The 23,467-nt window shown below is 43.2% G+C and overlaps 1 protein-coding gene across 1 annotated transcript in view; it reads right to left on the bottom strand.

Moving 5' to 3' along the window:
• Positions 1-23,467, bottom strand: part of SHISA6 (shisa family member 6) — a 1,259,921-nt gene that overhangs the window by 276,387 nt on the left and 960,067 nt on the right. Inside the window, exon 5 of the mRNA XM_078654720.1 lies at positions 18,573-18,626. Coding sequence (XP_078510846.1) covers positions 18,573-18,626 — 54 coding nt within the window. The remainder of the gene's footprint in view (positions 1-18,572; positions 18,627-23,467) is intronic.

The following is a 23,467-nucleotide window of genomic DNA, read 5'->3' as shown; positions in this document are numbered from 1 at the left end:
AAACTTCGCAAACTCCACCAGCGTAGCGTAGTGCTTCGCCCAGGGTTATAAAAGACCCACGTCATTGGTTCTCGATCGCCGGAGGATAGAAGAGGTCAGCGGCTGCTGAGGGAGCCGAGCGGCTGGGCAGGCGCAGGATCAGTGTTTTGCCAACGGAGAAGGGATCAGCTGTGATGTGTCTACCGGGTTCCTCTGCTACTATCACAACGTCGGTGAACATGCACTAATAGCGCATGGTGATATAATGTTTGATACCCCTGTTGGTGGCAATAAGATTTCGATGTTAAAGGTCTTTTTTCACATCAGAAGTTGTATATTTAAAGCTGCACTTGGCAGCATGTGAGGCAATCAAACATTGCATTGAGAGCCTATGCTCAGGCCTGTATTCTGGGCGAGCAGCACTGCTGATCCTTTAATGCACCATAATTTCGGCGTAGCCGATGCCGTCCTCTGCCTCTAACGTCGAGTCGTACTTTCACGTGTAAAGGCGCACTAATAACACCGAGTGGTAAAACATGAACTCCGTCACCTTAAAACAAATTGGCTATTGTCAAGAATGTAATAGCAACATCTGAAGTGGTTATTAGCCCGTGGCTCGTTGGTGCTTTTTATTATTTTATTGCACTGTATTGCATGTACATTTATACTTGGTTTACTCCTAAGGAGGCGTTTACATGTTAAGGCTTCTGCAGCAATATTGTACATTTACTCTTGGCTATTATGTGTATGGCTGACTTTCTCTTTGCTGATTTAAGACACAAGTTGCCTTTTAACTGTTGTTGCAAAGTGAACTTTCAAGCACCTCGAAAAAAATATGTGACTACTAGCCAATTCGTGATAATCAAGTTACCCACCTACAGATGATTAAATACTGAGGTGACTTCTAAGTCGTCAGCAACGATCCCACAATTCACTGAGCCATTTCGGGCGTTTTTGCAATATAAATGATACTATCAGGGATTCTAAAAGCTAAACAATTTGCCACTTGCAAACATTGTCATATTGCTCTGTTAGGCATTCATTACATCAAAGTGCCGGTATTTGTTAACAGAACTGGTTGTCTGTTCGTGAGAAGGGGGACAGTTTCTGAGCTGTCCTGGTGGTAGCAGCTATGGTACATGATTGACACAGGAGACTTTATTTTAAAGGTATTTTGTACAGCATCACGTGCCACCAGTTCTGCAACAGATCACAAAGCCAGCTTTGCTTGAGAGGGTCCATATATGCCTTAAATGATCTACAGTAAGTGAGCGGCCAGATGTAGGTATTTGTCCAGGATCATATGGTCTGATCAAGTGGGGCAGCCACGATTAAAACTCACCCCGCCTGGTTCTAAAAGCCCACAGTTAGCCAGCCGACCACACTTCCTACTTCTACTTCGGCACTGTGAAACTATCTCAGGTCTGTGCCTTAGCCGTATTCCATGGGATTGCAAACATAGTGATCCCATACTGTATCATGCTTACTCATAAACTCATAAAGAAGGCATTTTTGAAGCAAGTATTGGAAATAGGTTTACCAGATTATTCTTATTAATCAGCAGCATTATGTTCCAGACCCTGGCATTCCATGAGCTGTAGTCATCCAACGTTCCTCATGTAATACAAATGGTGCGATCCTAAGCGCTCTCAGTTGAAAGTCTGATGGTAATGCAATCGGTGCTATACTAGGCCTCATTGAAAGTCTGTTTTCAATGCTCTGCAGATGCATTTATCGGGGCAGAGGAATATTTTGGCAATGAAAGGGAACACAAGGGATGCTGTACAGATCACTTAATATCCTGCGCTATGAATATGAAAGGGTACCCATGTAATGAAAAGGGGGGGCCCTCGGCCCCCCCGCACGCATGGCGGCGCGGCGACCGTCGCCCCCACAGTTTCCTTTGTTGCCATTCGGCGGTGGGGGCGTGCCCTGGGGGGCGCGGCCCACCGCCGGTTGGCTGGCGGCCACCTTGACCCGGATCCTAGGAAGTGGGTCCGGGTCAAGGGGGGCGGGCTAGAGGAGGGGCCACCTGGCCCCTCGGGAATAAAGAGATAGGGAGCGCCCAGGAGACCCCCTTGTCCCTGGACGCTCCCTCGCCGAAACGGTGTGCCCCGCGCTCGGGGCTTCTTTGTTTTATTAATTGTTGCCTTTCTTTTACAGGGTTTTACGTTGGGCATCGTTCGCGAGTATGGCGTCGTTCGGAGCCGCTTCGTTCCTCGCCGCGTGGAGTCAGCGCCTTCGCGAGAGTGGAGAGCCGCGGGGAAGCATCGCGTCAGGAGACCCGTCGGGGGGCCGTAGGGTGCAAAGCGGCTGGGTGTCAGGACAAGGGACAGCCATGGAGAGCGGCTGAGCACGGTGAGGTAGCCCTTCATAGGGGCGGAGCGGGGTTTGTGGCTCAATGAGCGGAGCGCTCGCCTGCGGTCTGGGAGACCCAGGCTCGAGTGTCAGGGTGAGCGGGAAAAGCAGAGACGTGACATCTTGACTTTGCCAAAATTTATTGTGTTTTTCCCTCCTCGGCAAACTGCCCCACTCCAAAGAAACTCGGGAGCAAATAGGAACACGCTCCCTTCGAGCCCTGACGTTTTTTCATTTCAGCCGCATTGAATTCAGGGCAGCAAGGAAATCACTGCACCACAGCCTTGTTTGAGTGTTATGCGGACTAGGGTTAGCTGTATTGCGTGCAGCCTTCAGGCTAAATCTTGAGGGAATATAGATTCCCTCAAGAATGGAAGATCCAGAACGTGAGTGACAGGCGACGTCATCAAGTATGATGGGCGATCAATAGAAAAGCTCAAGAGGTGCCAGCATGCATGGGTGAGATGATGCGGCCCATGCACTATATTGGTTGAGTCTAGGTAGGTCAACCATTTGTTGTTGTCAGCCGGAATATTTTGGCAGTACTCTGCCTTACAAGTGTATGCTATTATCAGTTTGACCAAATCCAGGGCTAATGGGCGGGTTCAACAGCTCAACACCCCTTGTCGTTAAATGGTATTCTGCCATTACGGCGCCAGTGCTCGCAGGAGCCATCATATAGGACACTCTGCGGTGTTGGGATGCTCCGTAGTAGGGGGATAAGCTTACACATAGCCTATCGCAGAACATAGTGGTCAGGTGTAGGTTATTCACGTATTCCATTGTATGCTTATGGCAGACCTTGGGCCCTGTGGGGGCACTCCCTAGGTAGCCTTCCAATGGTGCAGTTACACAACAATGAGTCATTGTCTGGGGCAACGTGTTTATCAGACGCATCGTGATGCTGTCAATCAAGGCCATTTAGTGACTCCAAGACGGTATGTCAATTTTCTCTGAGTCAGCCAGCCCTAGCGTTATTATCCCGCATATGGGGGGGATGCCTGGGTACGCTTGGGTAGTGGCGGGGGCTGGTCGTAACACTACTCACTGAAGTGGGTAGTTTGACACGTCTATGCCCGGGCTACATCCCAGCACAGAGACGGTAGGGATGCCAATGGAGGGCAAGTGAGCCTGTGAGAGCATTGAGCCACTCGATAAAAAATTATTAACAAACTGGGGAGGCTATCTAGGGTTTTACACCTGCAGACTGTAGCTCATGGGTGCATCTGGCGGAGTCATGCTTCTTAAAGAGACGGCGTCCATTTGTCCAAAGTAAGGAATGAAATCTTCAGGGAGAATCTTCTGGCCTAGTTAGTTGTGTATAGGGACAGGTCATGACCTTTCAGTGAGCTTTTGGGGGGGGCCTGATAGTCGGGCAACTATGGAGGCCTGTGGCAGTAAAGTCATGATTGGTGAGCAGTAAATTGAAGGTCCTTAGAGGGCGGCGCCATTCTTGAATGGGGTCGCCCAATGGGGAGGGACAAGTGGTCTCTCATAGAACTCCAGGGGCAGTTACAGCTGGTTGGCTGGATGGTTGCGGGGGAGGGGCAGTTACGCTTTCCGGTAGGCTGCTTGGCCACCCCGCATGTGCACAATGGCGCAAATAAATGGTGCATAACTGCAAGGGCCCATTAACAAGATAATCTACAGGGGGTGGCCTGGGGGGGGAGTACCCTTAGGGGGGAACGGACCCTCTGCGCATGCGCACTCCGGTTGGATGGCGGGCATAAGGGTGTACGGGGTTGACCTGGGGGGAAGTACCCTCACAGTGAACGGGCCCCCTGCGCATGCGCACTCTGGTTGGAGGGCAGGCATAATTTGATAAGGATCTGATGCCAGTTATTGACCTTGCCGTAGGCTCAAATAGGGATACGCAGAAAAATAAAATGCTGTTATGATTATTGATTATGGTATGTTTAGATTCGGATAGGACCACGATTGTATTAGAGATATGTTAAGGTTAGCAATCTGATATCTGTAATCAATGTAATGCAATGGTTTTCTGCGTATTTGTGTAATTAATGTAGATACATTTTGTTTTAATTTTGTTTTAAATTTGTGCTAATAAATACGGCTGGGGTTTAACGACTCCCTAATCCAATAACTTTCATCCCGTGATAATCGTGTTACTATCTGGGTATTGATAAGGGAGGAAGGGGTCTAGGCCGTACCTGGCCCTAGTGCAGCCCTATCAGAAGGTGGGTTAGTGCTAGGGGTCCTGCCCCTGTTGCTTTGTGTGACTCTTCATTGACCTCAGGGATAGGGTGACCAGATTTGTAAAGCCAAAAACCGGGACATTTCACGTAAATAGAAGAAGGACTACAGTTTTACTTCATGTGAGCACCCTGACAGCACTCTGCAGCAGAAAATTAAAGAAGGCAGTTAGAACATACATAAAATGCAATTTTTTAACACAGAAGCTTGCTTGTTAATTAAATTGCTACCTTGAAACAACTGGTAACAATACCTGCTTTGTAAAACATAAAAAAGCACCTCTCGGCGTTTTCTGTCGCTCCATTCTAAAAACCGGGACAGGAGCTACATTTCCCGAAATCTTCTGGGACAGCAGGTGAAAAAACGGGTCCGTCTGGGCAAATCTGGGATGCCTGGTCACCCTACTCAGGGATGCTTGCACTGATGTCCGCTCTGACAGTCCCATTATAGCAGATATACTGTGCTGCCTGAGGTATGTCTGCTGAATAAAAGTGATCATGCCTGTGTTCAGGATTGTAGTTGAACTACACCACTCACCTGCCAAATCCAGAATCTATCTACAGAGTGCTGCTCCTGTCATCAGGAGCCTGGTTGAGAGGCCAAGATGGCTGACCTGTGCACTGCAGAGTTCATGTAAACGCAGAAGTCCGGTATGCGTGAACACGCCTGAATTAAATCACTACAGATGTCATGTTGACAACTTTGCTCAATCCATTGAGAACTTTTAGAACTAAAAGAATGCCGACAAGACTCCCTGTTGCTAATTCTGCCACCTTAAAACTGCTCATTTTTTGTGAACCTGAAAGGATGACATGTTTGAAAGGGCAAATAATATTTTCGTAGAGCTCATTTCTCTGCAACATGAGCTCAAACTTCATTTGCAAGGATTATAGTTTGAGCCTTGGGTGACCACAGTGTGCCCTGGGAAAATAGTGCATGCTTGTAAATACCTTGTATCTGATATTGCTACCGTTGAATGAGTTTACTGCAATTGAATATATTTGTATAGGGTCAGTCGTGTTTCCCACATTTAAATCTAAAACCCTACAGTTGATAAACGCAATACAGTATGTGGATCATTTTTGATTAGCATTATTAAAACATCAAGGTGATTGCCAATTTAACCTGAGTCATCGGCCACCTCCAGATACGCGAAGTCTGCAAACAGTAGAGATGTGTGCCCTGACCTTTTGGCACACAACATGCCTGACTTCGCAATTCAGATCACTAGCTCTGCTTCTGATTACCTTCAGACAGTTTTGTGGCACTGCTCTGTCTTGCACCAACCCCAGGTATGAAAGAGAGAGAAAGCTAGACAGAAAGAGTCAGACAGAAATAACAAACAAAGGTAGGCCAAAAACTATTAACACATCATTCCTATATCAAGTATATACAGCAGCACCCTGTGTTTAATTCGATCAGGTGGTTACCAATGGGGCCCATAAGCACCTATTTTTGGGAGCTGAAATACATTGTTTGCCATCAGATACTGACCTTGAGCAAGAGAAGAAACCAAAACATAAAAAACCAAGGGGAGGTTGGATGGGGGAGTGAAAGATAGGAGAAACGGCACAAACAGCGAAATCAGAGATCTGCAAGAGTGAGATAAAGAAGCAGGGGGTGCATGGTCGCGGATTAAAGAGGGCCAAGTCGAATTCAAGACCATACAGCTGTGGTATTTGGCACACCAGTGTTTAATAGCACCACCAGAGCGGAGCTTTGGACACCGGCACTCATTCATATACTAATTAAGCACTGCTGACTGACAACACCAGAAATTAACTAGTCTCAAAATATTTAAAGGATGATCACTATTGCGGCTTCGGTGGAAGATTTGGTTTGTCTAAGCTTGAAAGATATATTTATGAAGAGACATTTACATCTTTCACCATAAACGACCCAATGTTTGCGACTCAACAAACAACTTCAATGTTGCACCAAACATAACAAGTCTCCCACATCCAGCATCCTCTCGAGGCTTCTGGCCGCTATGAAAAGCTCTAGAGTTTTAGTCGGGGGAACATCAAGTTCCAAAATCTGCTCAGTCGCTATCAATGCCCGTTTTTAGAATCTCTCCAATGTGTTGAGTTTGACTTGAATTGTCTTGAGGTTTTGTTTCCAGAAAAGCAGATGCCTTGGACTGAAGTTGGACTCTGATTGCAACATCAAGGCAGCCAGATACAATTCAGGCTCATGCTCGGCAGAATTACTATGCTGCCACACAGAAGTAACAAATATAGGCGGTCCCACTTCATCATTCAGATGGGAGGAGTCCTAGATTTGGAAACAAATGTAAAGAGATTTTACTAGATTCATTCTTCAGAAATATCTGAAAATTGTGATTTTCAGATTCTTTATAAGCAGCGGTAATCGAAGCTGGGCCCTAATCTAAGCCACCCGAACAGGGAAATCTTAGCTGGAACATGACTGTTACAGAATTAATAATGTACTTTCAGGTCAGATTTTCTATCACAAAGGCAATGCCGTCTATTCAAAATCCAACACCATCCTGAAAGGACACCTCTGAATGCCCTCCAACCAAGAGTGCAGATGCCCTTCACTGATGGTCATGATTTGTCTGATACTGACAATTGTGAGGGACTCCTTGATAGTTTTGTCAGAGTTTCATTAAACACTAAAGGAAGAGGGAGTGAAAATTAACACACATGTTGGGCGCAGCTCTGACAGAGATACTCAGTCACGTCCTGAACGTGATGTACAACAAAGCTATCGTGACTTTCGTGAGAAAAGCACCAGTGACAATCAAAGAGGGAGATGTTTTAGATGTGGAAGTTATTTTCATTTATCAAATTATCCTAACTGCTATGCCAGAGGATCTGTATGTCAAAAGTGTGGTATTAAGGGTCATTTTGCTTGTATTTGTAGATCCTCTGGGAAGGGACGTGTGACTGAAAGCACTCCTGAGACAATTCGTACCATTGTTGTTTCAGATGTCAGTAGAGGTGATGGTGATGTTGACTTTGGGAAAATTGATATGCCACTGTGTAACATTGGATTGAATGGACGAGAGTTTGATGTCATGGCTGACTGTGGTTCGCCCTTTACCTTGATTGGTAATAAACAGTGGCATGAAAAAGTTGGCATAGATAATGTGACACTTCTCTCTCCTGATATCAGTCCACTTACTTATGGAGGTTCACGCATCAATGTCATTCGTTATATGGTAGCGTAGATCGTATTTAAGGGAGGAGAGACTGTTGGGAAGGTGTATGTGGCCGAAAGAGGTGACAGTTTATTAGGATGGAGATAGCAGCGTGATTTAGGTATAATTTTGAACCCTGGTGCTAGTAATCCCCAAGACCAAGTTATGTTGGTGGGCGATGTGAGAGATGGAGGGGAGTATTTCAAGAACTTTCATGATGTGTTTACAGATCTTTTAGGATGCCTCAAGAGCTTTGAGCATCATATTGTCTTAAAGAAAGGGGCTGAGCCTTGTGCACATAAAGTGCGCAGAGTACCAAATATGATGATTGAGCCTTTGAGATTGGAACTCAAGAGGATGTTGGATTTAGGAGTGATTGAGGAGATAAAAACCTCAGAGTGGTTGGCTCCAATCGCTTTGGCCCTTAAGGATGGTGGAGCCAGCATTAGGATGTGTGTGGACGTACGTGGACTAAATAAATGGCTTTGGTTGGATCGCCAACCTCTTCCAAACATTTCTGCATCTATTAGCTTATTGAAGGGTGCCAAGATTTTTAGTATTAAAAGGGTGACAAGATTTTTGGTGTTTTAGATATTTCGTCTGCATACCACCAGATTGTACTCCATGGTGATTCCAAGCACTTAACCTACTTTGTGACTCCCTTGCGAGTTTACCAATTTTTGAGGATGCCATTTGGTTTAGCCTCAGCGGCAGCCTGTGTTCAGAGAGTTATGAAGATGGTCTTGAATGATTTGTCAAGCTTCATGTTTTTTCAAGACAATACTTTGATTTATGGGAAAGACGAGGAAGAGCATGGATCTATTTTGAGGGTTATGTTAGAAAGATTATAAGAGAAGGGTCTTACAGTTAAGAAAGAAAAGTGTTGCATTGGTTTGAAATATGTTACTTACCTTGGGCATGTTATATCAGGAGAAGGAATCCAGCCTAAGTTTGAACTTGCTGAGAGTATCATAAAAGCCCCTGCACCTGGAGACAAATAACAAGTTAGATCTTTTCTTGGACTGGAGGAGTTTTACACCAAGTTTGTTAAATGTTTTGCCAGTGTTGTTGAACCTATCAGAGCATTGTTGAGAAAGATGTGCATTTTGAACGGTCTCCTGAGTGTGGGACAGCTTTTGAAATGATCAACCTGGGATTGGTAAGATGCTGACACCAGGGTATTTTGACATCAACTTAAAGACAATATTAACTGGAGATGCCAGCCTTAGAGGACTTGGGGCTGTGCTCTCTCATGTTGTTGGTGGAGAAGAAAGGGTTGTCACCTTTGCTTTTAGGGCCATTAGATTGGCAGCGATTAATTACTCTAGTATAGAGAGAGATGCCTTGAGTGTGTTCTGGGTGGTGTGTCATCTTAAATTTGATCTGTGGGGAATTCCATTTCTTGTCAATTCAGATCATCACCCCCTAGTCCAAGTTTTTTCTTGTCATCATAGTGATCACATGACCCCCTGACTTAAGCGGTGGAGTGAAGGTCTGCAAGAGTATAATTTCCGGGTCCAGTACATTCCTGGGCAAAATAACAATTCTGCTGATTGTTTGTCATACCTAACCTTGGATTGTGACTAAAGTGGGGAAGATTGTGAATGTGTGAACTGGGTGGCTAAACCCACCTTGTCAAAAGATGAATGGTCATGCAGTTTTAACAATGATAAAGTGTTTTCTACCCTCAAAGTTGTTATCTCTAAGGGTTGGCCAAATGATAAAAATCTTGACTTTGATCTAAGACTATTCTGCGCAATGAGGAATGATCTTACATTCTGCCGTGGTAAACTCATGAGCGGTGATAGAGTGGTTCCTCCTGCTGAACTTAGAGATAACATTGTCAACTTAGCTCATGAAGGACATCTTGACAGATTCGTACTGGTATCATCCCCAAGTTAAAGCAAATCCACTTGAACAGCTGAACCAGTATCATAAGAACAATAATAAAGGTATGTTGTTTTAAAAACAGTACCGTAGGATTCAAACAAATTAGGAGTTCTTGTTTGATTCAATGGAACTTTATTTTTCACATAGGGTCAAGAACAGTGGGCCCATTTCTAAATTGAGAGAGTCGCATGGTCATTAAAAAATTGTTCAGCACATTGGCAGGTATGTTCACACATGAAAATAAAGGGTATAAGGAACAGTACGAAGGGTCTAGGCTAATGAGTGATTGTTTATTTTATTTGTATTATGGATTATTCCAATGAGTTGAGAGTAAGAAGCCCTGATGAGAGCCCATTGAGAATCCGTGTTTCAAACGCATTGGCAATTGCTATTAAGTTGGCAAATGTAGATAAAACGCCAAAGGAAATGTAATTGATTCAGGAAATAATTTGGACTGAATTCTAAAAATGCCCAAGGAAATTTAATGGTGTCATTTTGGAGTGTATATGGCACATTGGTTTTGTGATATACTTACGTTGATGTGAAATAACGTCAAATTGGTGTTTGTAAAAATCGTTGGTATTGTTTATTGTGATAAATGTTATGTAAATTGTCATGTATGTAAATATGTATATGTTACTTTATATGTGCTCCACTAAAAGGATATGAGGTCCTTTCATAATTATAAAAAAAGAGAGTTGAAAAAATAAATAACACAATCATTAAAGAAATATTGTGTGGTTGTTTTATAAATCAAGTCATAATCAATTAGGATACCAGGTTTTCCCCTAGTTGCACTGGTGAAAAAAATGAGGCATGGTTACAAAGGTTCTTCTTGTTTCATAGGTCCTTATACCATCACTGCTAGCAGGAAGAATGTTGTAACTGTTGTCACTGCATGTACCTGGAGTATGTCCAGACTTGTTAAGTTCACTGATAATTCTCACAGTCCAGCTAATACTGAATCGCCTAATGACGATGTTTCTCTGGAAGGGAGCACAGATATTTCTAGCAGGAACAAGAGGTTACCTGCAAAGTTCATTGATTATGTTCTTTATTAGTGTACTGTGTTGTTTCAATTTATGAACACCATATTTCTCTTTCTTTTATCATCATTCCTGCTTACCTTGTTGTCATATGTGTAGAATATTTCGATTTTGTGTTGCAAGGGGGATGTGTCGAAATTAACCAGCTTGAGCTGTGAAATGGAGTGACCTCATGGATTGTGATGGGTCATTCATTCCATGGACGAGATGATGATTTGACCTGTTGGTGGTTTCTTTACGAATAAATGCTTTCAAGGATTACCAGTTTCCTGCATGTTAATACCTACAATTGTGAAGAACAGCCCCAACTTTTCTGTATTCACATTATTGAATGATCAACACACACAGTTCAAGTTTAAGCAAGCATAATGTCATCATTGCCCAAATAGTCAGTAGCTCAAGTCCAGTCCTTAGTCCATACCAACACCTTGTGACAGTGCCCTTAGCAAACGCCCCTTCTCAGCATTGATCCAGCACTTCTCCGGCGACTACTCCTTCTCAGCAAGGGTCTAGCACTTCTCTGGTGACCTCTAGGTTATCTCTAATAAAAGAGAGAGGGACCCAAAACCAAAGGGATGGGGTACCAACAATAGACTTTATGTCAAAATAGAATTCCCTTTGGACATATAAAGTGTATGGACATCAACTTCTCAACGACAGAAATGGACAACAGATATTGTAAGCATAAAAACAGATTCAAACATGGAAACTAAGAGCAATGCATAAGCTATAAAATTATGAGATAACGGTAAGTTCAAATTAGCACAGTTTATTTATACATAAAATTAATAAAAACAAATTAAAATCACAGTAGAATTGGGAACACAGAAAATATATCAAGGGAATGAATCAAGTACATCAATTCATCTAATCAAATTCATACACCTAAAGCAGGGAAGTACACAAAAAATTCCAAAATCAAATATCAATAGTATTATTCCCTCAAATTCAACGCGTTTCGACGGACAGTTTGCATATCGCCGACTTCCAGTCGGAGACGAGCGGATTGACTCGCGGGACGTTAGCAGCTTTACAAATTACGAGGCCGTTTGAGGAATGATTAAAACCCAACTAAGGCCCGGTAAACGACTGTGTGCAGTAGCTACATATATGCACAGTAAAAGAATATATATTGTTTTTTATAACTACGTTGAAGACATTTGGATAATTACAACCAAGCTGTGATCCTTTGATTGTACCGCGAGTACTTTGGCTCCTAAATACTCTTTGTACTATCTACCGAGCAACTATTCGTCTTATCTTGGAGTGGTTTCTTAACCTTCTATCCTTGATTTGCTGATTAGCTGTTCAGTCGTCCAACCTATAGGGGGATTTCTGTTCGAGATAGGAGCCACTAACTTCCTTATCCTGGTGACTGGCTCGTGATACGAGATTTCTTGGGAATACAGTCTATATTTCCTGATGAAGACGGCGATATGCAAACTGTCCGTCGAAACGCGTTGAATTTGAGGGAATAATACTATTGATATTTGATTTAGGAATTTTTTGTGTACTTCCCTGCTTTAGGTGTATGAATTTGATTAGATGAATTGATGTACTTGATTCATTCCCTTGATATATTTTCTGTGTTCCCAATTCTACTGTGATTTTAATTTGTTTTTATTAATTTTATGTATAAATAAACTGTGCTAATTTGAACTTACCGTTATCTCATAATTTTATAGCTTATGCATTGCTCTTAGTTTCCATGTTTGAATCTGTTTTTATGCTTACAATATCTGTTGTCCATTTCTGTCGTTGAGAAGTTGATGTCCATACACTTTATATGTCCAAAGGGAATTCTATTTTGACATAAAGACCTCTAGGTTATACCTTGCTGCCAAGTGTTGTGGGTGGCCCTCATGCCTAACCCGGAGTGTAAATACCATGTCCGACCTCTGCTGACCCCATGATGAACCATAGCCTGCTGCTCGTAACCTTGCCGTAAGTCATCCCAAGGGCATGAGCTTGAGCTGCTCCACTTTTGGCTACTGTGCTCCCTCTGCTGTCGCTTTGCGCTGCCCCCCACCTTGCCTGCTATGTTATGTTAAATATTGCTTATAAAGCACATGTACACCGAGTTGGTTTCATAGCGTTACTCTAAGGGGTGCAGAGTTGAGGGGTTTTACTCATATGCCTGTCTAAACAGCCCTGTCTTAAGGAGCCTCCTAAAACTCATAAGATCTGTACTAGATCGAATTTCGAGATGCAGGGAGTTCCAGTATCTGGGGCCTAGTACGGTGAACCTCGTTCCACCGAAGTGCTTCAGTTTAAAAGAGGAAGTAGATAAAAGATGCATGTGAACAGATCACAGATTGCGTGTAGAATTGTGCCTTTGAATGAGACTGTCAACACATTTAGGACTCCTGCCATTCAGGGATTTAAAGATGATACATCCCACCTTGAAGGAGCATCTCTGAGTTATAGGGAGCCAGTGCATTTTCCTCATAAAGAGCTGGACATGTTGACGCCTATTTTGCTGAAAAATCTGTCTTGCTGCCTGGTTATGCACCAATTGTAGTCAATAGAGTAGGTAGGCTGGAATGCCAAAGTATAGCTATGTGGGATATTACCATAGCTAAGACTACCTTTATCACAGCTTCCGTGTGAGGAATCTACAGATTTATCTTATTTTCTCAACTGGAAGAAGCACTTTGAGATCACAGAGCCAGTTTGGGTGTTCATTGTGAGATCGCTGTTAATTGTTACCCCAAAGTATTGGCAGAGAAGGAAGGGGTGGGAGGCTGACTAGTTCCTTTGGCCAAAAGAGAGGACTCCAAGAGGCCGGCAGGGATCTCCGTTAGGATCACTTCCGTCTTGTCAGGATTAAGTTTTAAGTGATTGCTATTCATCCAGTCGTGGATGAGTAGCATAGTAGTCTGGATGGATTCAGAGGAGTTACTGAAGCCTGTGCCCATCTACTATCTGCATCTGTGATGCCTGCATTACAGGTGTGGGTTGGTGGGCCATCGGCGAAGGCACATGTACTCTTAAAGGGTGGGGGGGGGCACACCTTATATACTTGCTGCGCACCCGGGGGACCCCCTCCGATTGCTCGCTTCAAACCAAGGGCCCAATCGGTGCCCGGCATTTACCCAGCTCAGTAGCTGTCGGCCCTTGGTTCCTAGTAGGTGTTTGTCACAGGCCCCTCATCGCTCTGACTGTACCGCCCAGCCTGCGTGCTTTCTCACTGACTGACTAAAGTCAGATGTAGTTTTCAGAGTGTACCATACATTGTGCACGTTTACTTGTCAGTCAGAGAAAATACTACTGCAAAAACTGCCAAATCAGCACTGGAGTACCACTAAGCAGCTTGTGCAATACACTCCACCAAGCACTAGGTGCTTGGCTACTGTAGCACCCCCTAAGCTAAGTCATTACTGAGGACAAACTAGTGGTAGAAAACACCCTTTTACTGCTCTCACCCTAATTATCATCACCAAAGCTGACATATCAAAAGTAAATCGTGAACAAAAGGCAAGTAATAAACTATAGCATTAGAAAAATACTCCATTTCAGATGCAAAAAACCCCAGACTTGGCAGACAACGCATCACATTGATACTCCACAAATTTTTGTTCATTTTTTTATTTTACCATAGGTTTATATGAACAGGTGTTTTTATTTTTCAAACGAAGCGCAAAGTGTTTTCTAAAGCTGGCATTTGGTGTGGTCTTACTTTTCAGCAGTTAACCACCTTTGTCGAAACCTTGAATACTTGAATGGTCTTTAAAACTGGTTGTTAACTGCTTTGGATGTAGAAACCACACGAAGCAAATGTAACAGGCTTACAGTGGTTAACTAGCCCACCAGCCTGGATCACCGCCCTGTCACTCACCTGTAGCTGTTTCATCAGTGCTTGAGTCATGGCTGTGCTGTGCCACCAGTCAAGGATGCTTATCTAATTGTAACCAAATCACTTGTCCTGTCATGTTTATGTACAAGAGAATTACAATACACAATCGCTGTGATTTTTTTCTGAGAAAATCTGCATCTCATCTACATTTTAAACAGCAGATAGGAGGATTAAAGAATCAACTCTCATATTTAGACAGTGTGCATTGGGTTTTAAAGTGACACATTTAATTAATTGAGAATTTGCAGTGTGTGAAGCCTTTATATCAATCCTCTAGCCTAGAAAAGCATCTTATTAGCATCTAATTTTCTGCCAAAGTAATAAGCAAGAGCATAGAAAATCTGCGAAAAATGATAGATCACATGGAAATCCATTTCTCAATATTTATCAAAGCAGATGATACTGTTGACTCAAGGCCCAAGGCTAGAGAACTGTTAAATACTTGTTTTCAGGAGAACAGCACGTTATTCTTATTAAAAGGTGACTAGGTACATTGCTTTTTATTACTGATGTCTGTGCATCAGCACAGCACAGCTGGTTGTCATAGATTTTATGGGATAGCAGCTTGAATATTATCATTTTCTTCTAGCATACAACTAACCCCAGAACTTTAACTGAATCATAAGTAGGGCTCCCGGTTTTATGGTATTTTTGTCATTTTCGTCTGTGTTTATCCATATTTAATTTTTGCTAATTTTATCTGTATTTATCAGTATTTATATTAGCTTTTGTGAAAAAATGAAACTGAAATGTGTATATTTCTGCATTTATTTAACCAGTTAATGTGAACTCCTGCCTGAACGTCTGACAGGTTTCAATGATGTATACACCTTCTGATGGTAAAATATGCACTTGTAAGAACATATGTACATTTTAGTATCAAGGTTGTGCAAATCTACTGCTGTTTAAGGCTCTTTACTAAACTCTCTATATTTCTTTAATCCCCTTGCCTGTCAATCCGCACAGCTATTGGCCTGGCAGTCATGGCTGACAGCATTTAGAATCACTCAAAAACAACCCAATTTCCACCTTTATCTACATTTAAAAATCAATACAGACAGGAAAATGAATGGTTTTCTGTCTGTATTTATCTGTAAAAATCAGTAAAAAAGGAAAACAGGGAGCCCTAATCATGAGGGATATATCAGTCTCTGCATTTATGGTAACTTTTTGCTTCAGAAGAAGTGGCAGGTACTGAAGTTAAAATCGCCTAGTAATCCACACCAAAGAACATGGACATGGTGGCAACATTCCTGGATTCTCTACCAATGGAGTTTTGTAGTTCTACAAAAAATGTGCCATTTTTGAAGTGTGCAAACTTCCAACACCACATTCTAAGCAACATTAAGCCACAGCTAGCTTCTCAACACAAAACACGTCCAGTATGTACATTAGTCATGCCCTTTTTAAATTGTCAGAACACCATGGTCCTAGGTCTCTCTAAGAAACACTGAAAATGGTCCCTTGCTAACAAACTCAGCAGCTAAATTAATCGCAGCCTCAAAGACCCATTCAGTGGCAGCACAGAAAACCCCCACGCTGCCTCTCCTTGGAAGAAAAGATGCTGTGCACGGCCCACCAGGCCAGTTGGTCCTGAGGCCCCATGTGTCTTGGCAAGAAACCGCGCCATTGTAAACTACCCCAAGCGTGTAAACGATGCCACACTGCTATACACGTACAATTATTCTGAGTTTTACAGCAGAGGGGATAAATTATACTTTCAAACTTCGCTGCAGGCAGGGAGCAAGCTGAACAGCAGTACATTCACAAAAGGACCATTTCTGGATAAAAAAGGAACTCAACGTTTCCTTTCAGTTCCTCCACATTGTAGGTGATTAATAACCTAGAGGATTAGTAGGCATACAAAACTTTAAGAGAGGGAATGTTTCTCAACTGTATGTAAACACGTGCCCCATTAATACTACGTGCCTAAAGAAGCCTTCCCACTGCCTCTGTCACATGCCCTGCATCAAAGAAACGATTCAAAGACGTGTCTCCCTCATCCCTGCCGAATAGACTTACTACAGTCTGAAAGAGCTGCAGAATTTCCACCTTATATTGCACCTTGGATGTTTGTGACTACTAGAGAGTTGTGTTTGCATTAACAAAGTGATTGACTAATATCCCACTGTCATGCAAAACCACAAGGCCGTGAGCCACGTCTATTTCGTATCTGTTTTGAGGTCAATAATAGGCCCAGGTAACCTTTTATGCTGGGAAAATCACACATAAACCTCAATTATTGGGTTTCAAATATTTTTCATGATATTAGTTTTTCATATTCTTTTTAGAACATTACATGTGGGAGCTTGGTTTGAGTCAGAAATGTCAGCACGATGACCACCCAACCCATTCAGTAGTAATCGAACCTGCATTTCTACCAGAGAACATACACTGAGTATAATTTGCATGGGGACGACCACCAAAGGCACTTAGCAGCTATCTGCCATGACTCCTGCATTCAAAACAACAACCTGTGTATAATTTTTACACAGGTAACCACGAGCAGTAATTTGTGCGCCACAGTTCATTGCCAGGGAAAGTCTTCCAATTTTGTACAAAAACATGTGCACAATTTCGCCCTCCTCCCCCGGTCAACATGAAAATAGAGTGCATGTATAACATATTTTCATGCTTATTTCAAAGTCTTTTACTTGTTATTTAAGCACATGCGCTTGGCGAGGAGAAAAAAATATAAAGTTGGTTAACCCAAGAATCTATCAAAACCACAACATAGAATAAGAGGCCCAGATAGGCCACCCTGATGTCAAGTTTTGGCAAGACGGCAATCCGGATAGCCCTTAGACATTACCTAGTTGTCAGTGTAGGTAGGATCTCCCCATTGCCTTAGCTTCAACTGCTCTTCCATTGGAGTGGATTTGGGAACAGGCTTGTTTTGGTCAGCACCTAAGGTCAGGAAGCTGCAAGGGGACAAGTGGAAGCAGTGCATTCTACAAGTGTCAGTGATAGCGGCTTCCTGTGATCAATAGTCTACAAGAAGGTGGCAAAGACAGGGCAGGGCAGCTCGAACTATAGGAACTGAGGGGCAGATTTACGAGGACAGGTGCATCACTGCATATCACCAGGGATGTGCCAATAAAGATGCGACAAGCAAGAATACCCTTGCGCCACCACTAATGCATCGCATTTACAATGCGACACACCGTGGTGCAAGGATAGTGAGATGTCTGTCGCATCTTCTGGCGTAAGGGCAGCACATTGCTGGAGTCGTGTTGTAAATGCGATGCGACTCCAGTAATGCTCAGGTGTGCCCCATGCCTAACATGCTGCGTCACTTCTAACCCCTGCTTCAAGCAGTCGCAGGGTTTTAACGCAGCATGGATGTGAAAGTGACTCAGTGAAATCTCATAGATTTGCGACGGACCACCCACCCTGCATACATTATACCTGATGCAGGTATAATGTGGCGCAGGGCTTTACAACATGACGTATCTCACTAGATTCATCACGTTGTAAATCTGTCGCATGGAGGCGCATTGTTTACGACGCAGAAGTGACGCAACTGTGTCGTAAACATGATGCAAGGGGCTTGTTAATCGCCCCTATTTGCACGCACACGCGCAAATGAAGCCAGTTTTTAGGAGACCAACCAGTCAATGGGTGCAGACAATGATGACCAGTACAGGAAATAGAGCTGAGGTCACTACAATTCCACAATCCGGGGTAAGAAGTAAAGTGATGCTGCTTGCAGCTGCTTGTCGTTGGGTTTTTCTTTTTAGACAAGGAGCAACATCCATACTTATTTTCATTTTGTTTTAAAAACAGAGGTATTTTTAATTTAGTTTTTTCATGAGTTTATGGCAACTATAATTTGTTATCAGCTTTTCAGCAAAGGGGCTACGTCCAACTTTTGTCCAACTTTTTTTTAAATTGTAGAATTATAGAAGACTGTACCAATTAAAAACAGTACCATAATGAAACAATATTTCTAAAAATAAAGCAAACTACAGATAAGGACATTTCAGTCCTTGTGGACAGCCATGGCAATGTGAAGCATGACGTCTCTCATTCATGTAGGACAGAGACGAACAAGACATCATCTTACCGGTCATCCGTGTAGAGAGTTCATCCGTGGAGCCATGCCTTGCCCTCTTCTTCCCTATATGAATGAAAGATGGATAGTTGAATAATGGATGAATGGCTTTGCACTCCTACGTGAATTAAACAAAAAATATGTGACTTTGAAAAATAAATAGGAAATATTTGAATTGCAGCTCTGAGGTCGAGGCATTGTTACATGAAAAATGCATGAATTGGATGAATGTATAGAGGAATAAAACCTAAATATAATAAGATAGAAATAGAATAGTGCTGTACACCTGGTGTAATTCATGGTGTTACTTAAAGTCCCATATTATGTCACATATTTCTCTATACAATATACTGCAACATCGTGACTTGGATTTTGTAAATGTGAGAAAGTAGATTATTAGTTGGAGACAGCAATTCACAATGTCACAATTCCATACCAAGTCCAGTTAGTTCTCAATAATTTAAACCCGATTTTAACCTTTGGTAGCTCGAGCACAGAGCAGACAGGCTAAACGTAGGAGAAATGTGTGAAACATTTATCAGTTCCAAAATAACTACAAAGTAGAAAACACAACACAGTAAAATTCCCACTCCAATTAAAATTAAATAGAGGACATTTTAATAAATTAATTGACAACAAAACCACCAAAAACAGTTACAGAACTGGAGATATGATTTTTGAAAGTTTTATGTCAAAATATCACCTAAAAAGGCAAAGTGGCATCTGGTCGTGCTAGAATGGGTCCAAGTCAAAGGTTAAGGCTGACTGTGAGCTGAGAATGGGTCCAAGTCAAAGGTTAAGGCTGACTGTGAGCGGATGCCACAAAGGCACAGGAACCGGTGGAAAGGTGTGTCCCAGGCGAAAGTTTACCTTGTGACTTACATTTTCTGAAGAACATTCTTCCCTGATGGGTGGGGCTACAGATTAGATCAAAAGACTGTATCAATGACGGCGGCCTGGTAAAGCAGGGGTGCTCAGTGGGTATGTCGGGGCCTGTCGGAACCTTGGCATGGTCGATGTCCGGAAACTTTGCACAGTCGAAGTCTAGAATCTGTATTCAGGAAGATTTCATCCTATTTGTATGTTGTTTCTGCTTCAGCCTTGTTGAAGTCCTTCTATGATCAGACTTAGACATAAACTTTTCCTGAAAGTCGAAATTCGTTCAATAGGCTAAACTGGTGAGTTAAATCTGAACTGTGATTCAACATTGGCAGCTACAACTTTGGCAATGGTCTCAGCTGTCGTTGGTGACCTACTGAAAGCATTCTAAAAAAGTGTCCAATTTTGCAGGCGTGAAGGTGAGAAGAGTAAACTCTAAAACCTGCTACGGGTCTAGGACTTTTTGGTCACCACGTTGGGGTTAGAACTCACTCTCCAAGGAGCTGCCAGCAAGGTCTAGGGCAAATCCAGTTAGAGCTGGTCAGCTGGGCTTTTGTGACCCTGTCAAGTTCTTTGTCATGGTTACAAGTGGGAGAAGGTCCAGCCCCAGATGTCTCTCTCCATAGGCTCAGCAGCCGGTGCAGTACTGATTCCATCTTCCGCAGGACCAGATGTGTTCTGAAGAAGTTTCTACGGATGCCACATTAATGACTGGCACCAGCTTGTGGAGGGGGAATTACCTGACCAATATGAAAACACTCCCAGGGGCAATACTACCCATTTTTACATCACTTGTTGGGGTTTGAACAATGCCACAGCACACAGCTCTGCCAAAATCTAACATGGATTTCTACCCCTGGGCACAGCTCTGGGCACACTCCTAAGACATGTCTATGGTAATGAAACACTCCCCCTTTCAAACCAGTTCTGAAACAGGTTTTCCCACCCCTGGGATTGGTGTCATCCTGAGTACCTGGACAATGGAAATGGCAGGCCTGGGTGGGAGTTACAACTGCTGTGATAGAGGATAGCCCTTCGAAGCTTGTGCAGTTGGTGGGCACATTACCCAAGTCATCATGTTAGAAGGAGGTCACTGATCCTCCCCATTCAAGGCACTTTTGTTCCTTTACTTGGGAGCCATTCACACCTACTGGCAGGGGGGCAGCAGGCGGCCACATGACAGTTTGGAATTTAATCTGAAAAGGCTATCAGAGGCTTCAGGCTGAAAAATAGTGACTTTCTGAACTCACTATTTCTGAAATAGACATAATTCGACTTTGGCATTACATTGGATTTTGATTAAAAATGAGTGTTCAAATATTTTCCTAGCTAGCTCCAATCTGAAGTTTGCTTTGTTAAGCGCAATAAGGTAAACCAGTGAAAAAGGGGTTTGGGACCTTTTTCAGCGTACTTTTAAATACTATGCACCCTGCTTTAGGACATGTAATGCCCGCTTTAGGGGTGACTTAGCAGTATTTAAAAGGAAAATTGTGGGTTGTTAGAAGGATGATTGTAACAGGTAAAAATGGCAGTTTTAATGCTGCCCAGCTAGGCTACCTTGGCAGGCTTAAAGTCATGCTTTACATTATCCATTTAGTGGATACATAATAAGTGCTGCTGTCCAATTGTGGGATTTAACTTACCAGCCTTGGGTACATGGTGTACCATATACTCATGTCTCATGTGTAAGTTAAACGTGACAACCAGGGTTCTAACTAATTTAACCAGTTTTTAGGGGACAGAGCACATGCACTGGCACCTGGTTAACAGGATTCCATTACAATTATAAAGCTTTGGCCAGAAGGCAATGAATCTTTAGAGGTATTGATTAATGCAGCAGGTATATATATGAGGGCTTTAGACAACCTTGCCTGGTGAGGTAGCGTTGTTTGTCACCATGGATTTGTGAGTCAAGTGTGAGGATTTAGCTATCATGAACATTGGTTTCCTAGCTTTGAATGGTGATTTTTGTTTGTTTTTCCACAGTTATCTGCTTAAGCTGAAATGACTCTATTGAAGTCTCTGCTCAAAATAGGAGTGTTCATCTGCATTGTATTTGGTCGGTGTTAGACCAGGCCCTTTTGCCAGGATTACCACTAAACATTTTGCCTCATATTTTTCTGACCCCGTTTTGTTAGTTATAGGATTTTGGGCACTTTACCACTGTTTGTCAGTACTAAGATGCATATACTCTGTATAAATTGTGACAATTATTGGTTATCCATGATTGGTATATTTGATTTACTGGTAAGTCCCTAGTAAAGTTCACAGTGTGCACCAGGGCCTGTAAATCAAATTCTGCTAGTGGGCTTGCAGCACTGGATGTGCCACCCTCATGAGTATCCCTGTAAATGTGTCTCAGACCTACCACAGTAGTGTGTGCATGCGCAGCTGTAAACTGCCATGTTATTCTGGCAAGGGCACCCACTTGCCAGGCCCAAATATTCCCTTTCCTTAAATGTAAGGCACCCCTATGGGAGGCCCACTGTAACCCCATGAGCAGGGTTCAGTGTATGTGAAAGGTAGGATATGTACTGGTGTGTGTGACTTGTCCTGATTGTGAAATATTGTGCATTTTCTTTTGTTGAAAGGCTGTCTGTCCCATAGGCCTATCGTTGAGGCTGCACTGTAACATTTTAAATGTGTAGCTTTCCATATGGACAAGGTAGAAAAATTAAGTTTAGGCTCTCTGACCTCAGAATATATTAACACGCCTTTTGGTAGAGGTGATTTTTAAATTCTGGGTTTGAAAGTGCCATTTTTAGAAATTGAAAGCAAAAGACACACAATTGATGGGAGGAACGCAGAACACATCAAAACATTCACCCCCAGTCAAGAGATCTGGGTTAAACCCATCATTCTTTAGCTCACCATGCCACCCCAGTTTAGACCTGGCCATATGCAAATCAGTCTTGACCATGTGCCCCATGGGAACAGTCCAGCCCAAACTATCAAGCCAGGTCCTCCCTGGACCAGAAAAAAGCATCCTAGTACAGGTTTTGGGGTTTCTCCCCTCTTCAGCCAGGACAGCTTGATTCCAGTGGCACAGAGAGCCCAGGACCCACCTGTGGGCGTACTTGGCGCACTTAGGGCGAGAAAGCAAAAGACACACAATTGATGGACAGAATGCAGAACAAATCAAACCATTCACCCCAGTCAAGAGATCTGGGTTAAATCCATAATTCTTTTGCTCACCATGCCACCCCAGTTTAGACCTGGCCATATGCAAATCAGTCTTGACCCTGTGCCTCATGGGAACAGTCCAGTCCGAACTGCCAAGCCAGGTCCTACCTGGACCGGAAACAAGCATCCTGGGACCGTTTCGAGGCTTCACCTCTCTTCAGCCAGGATAGCTTGATTCCAGTGGCACAGTGAGCCCAGGACCCACGTCCGGGCATACCTGGCGTACTTAGGGCGAGACTGTTCCCACTGGACACATGGTCAAGACTGATTTGCATATGGCTGGGTCCAAACAGGAATGGCATGGTGAGCAAAATAATGCTGGATTTGGGCCCAGATCTCTGTACTAGGGTGAATGTATGACATTGTTCTGCATTCAGTCCATTAATTGTTCTTTTTGTATTCGTCACCCCGAGTGGGACGGGTATGCTCAGACATGAGTCCCATGCTCTCCATGCCACTGGAGTCAAGCTATCCTGGATGATGAGGGCTGAAAGCCCGAAGCTGGTCCTAGAATGCTTGTTTCCAGTCCAGGGAGGACCTGGCCTGGCAGTTCGGGCTGGACTGTTCCCATTGAGCAAAGGGTAAAGACTGATTTGCATATGGCTGGGTCCAAACTGAAATGGCATGGTGAGCAAAAAAGCAATGGATTTAGGCCCAGATCTCTGTACTGGGGTGAATGTATGACATTGTTCTGCATTCTGTCCATCAATTGTTCTTTTTGCATTTGTCACCCCGAGTGGGACGGGTATGCTCAGACTTGAGTCCCGTGCTCTCCATGCCACTGGAGTCAAGCTATCCTGGCTGATGAGGGTGGAAAGCCCAAAACTGGTCCTAGTATGCTTGTT

The sequence above is a fragment of the Lissotriton helveticus genome, chromosome 7 (assembly GCF_964261635.1).
Source record: "Lissotriton helveticus chromosome 7, aLisHel1.1, whole genome shotgun sequence".
Classification (NCBI taxonomy): Eukaryota; Metazoa; Chordata; class Amphibia; order Caudata; family Salamandridae; genus Lissotriton; species Lissotriton helveticus.
Note: the sequence above shows the minus strand (reverse complement) of the source record. Positions and strands in the feature narration are given on the sequence as shown.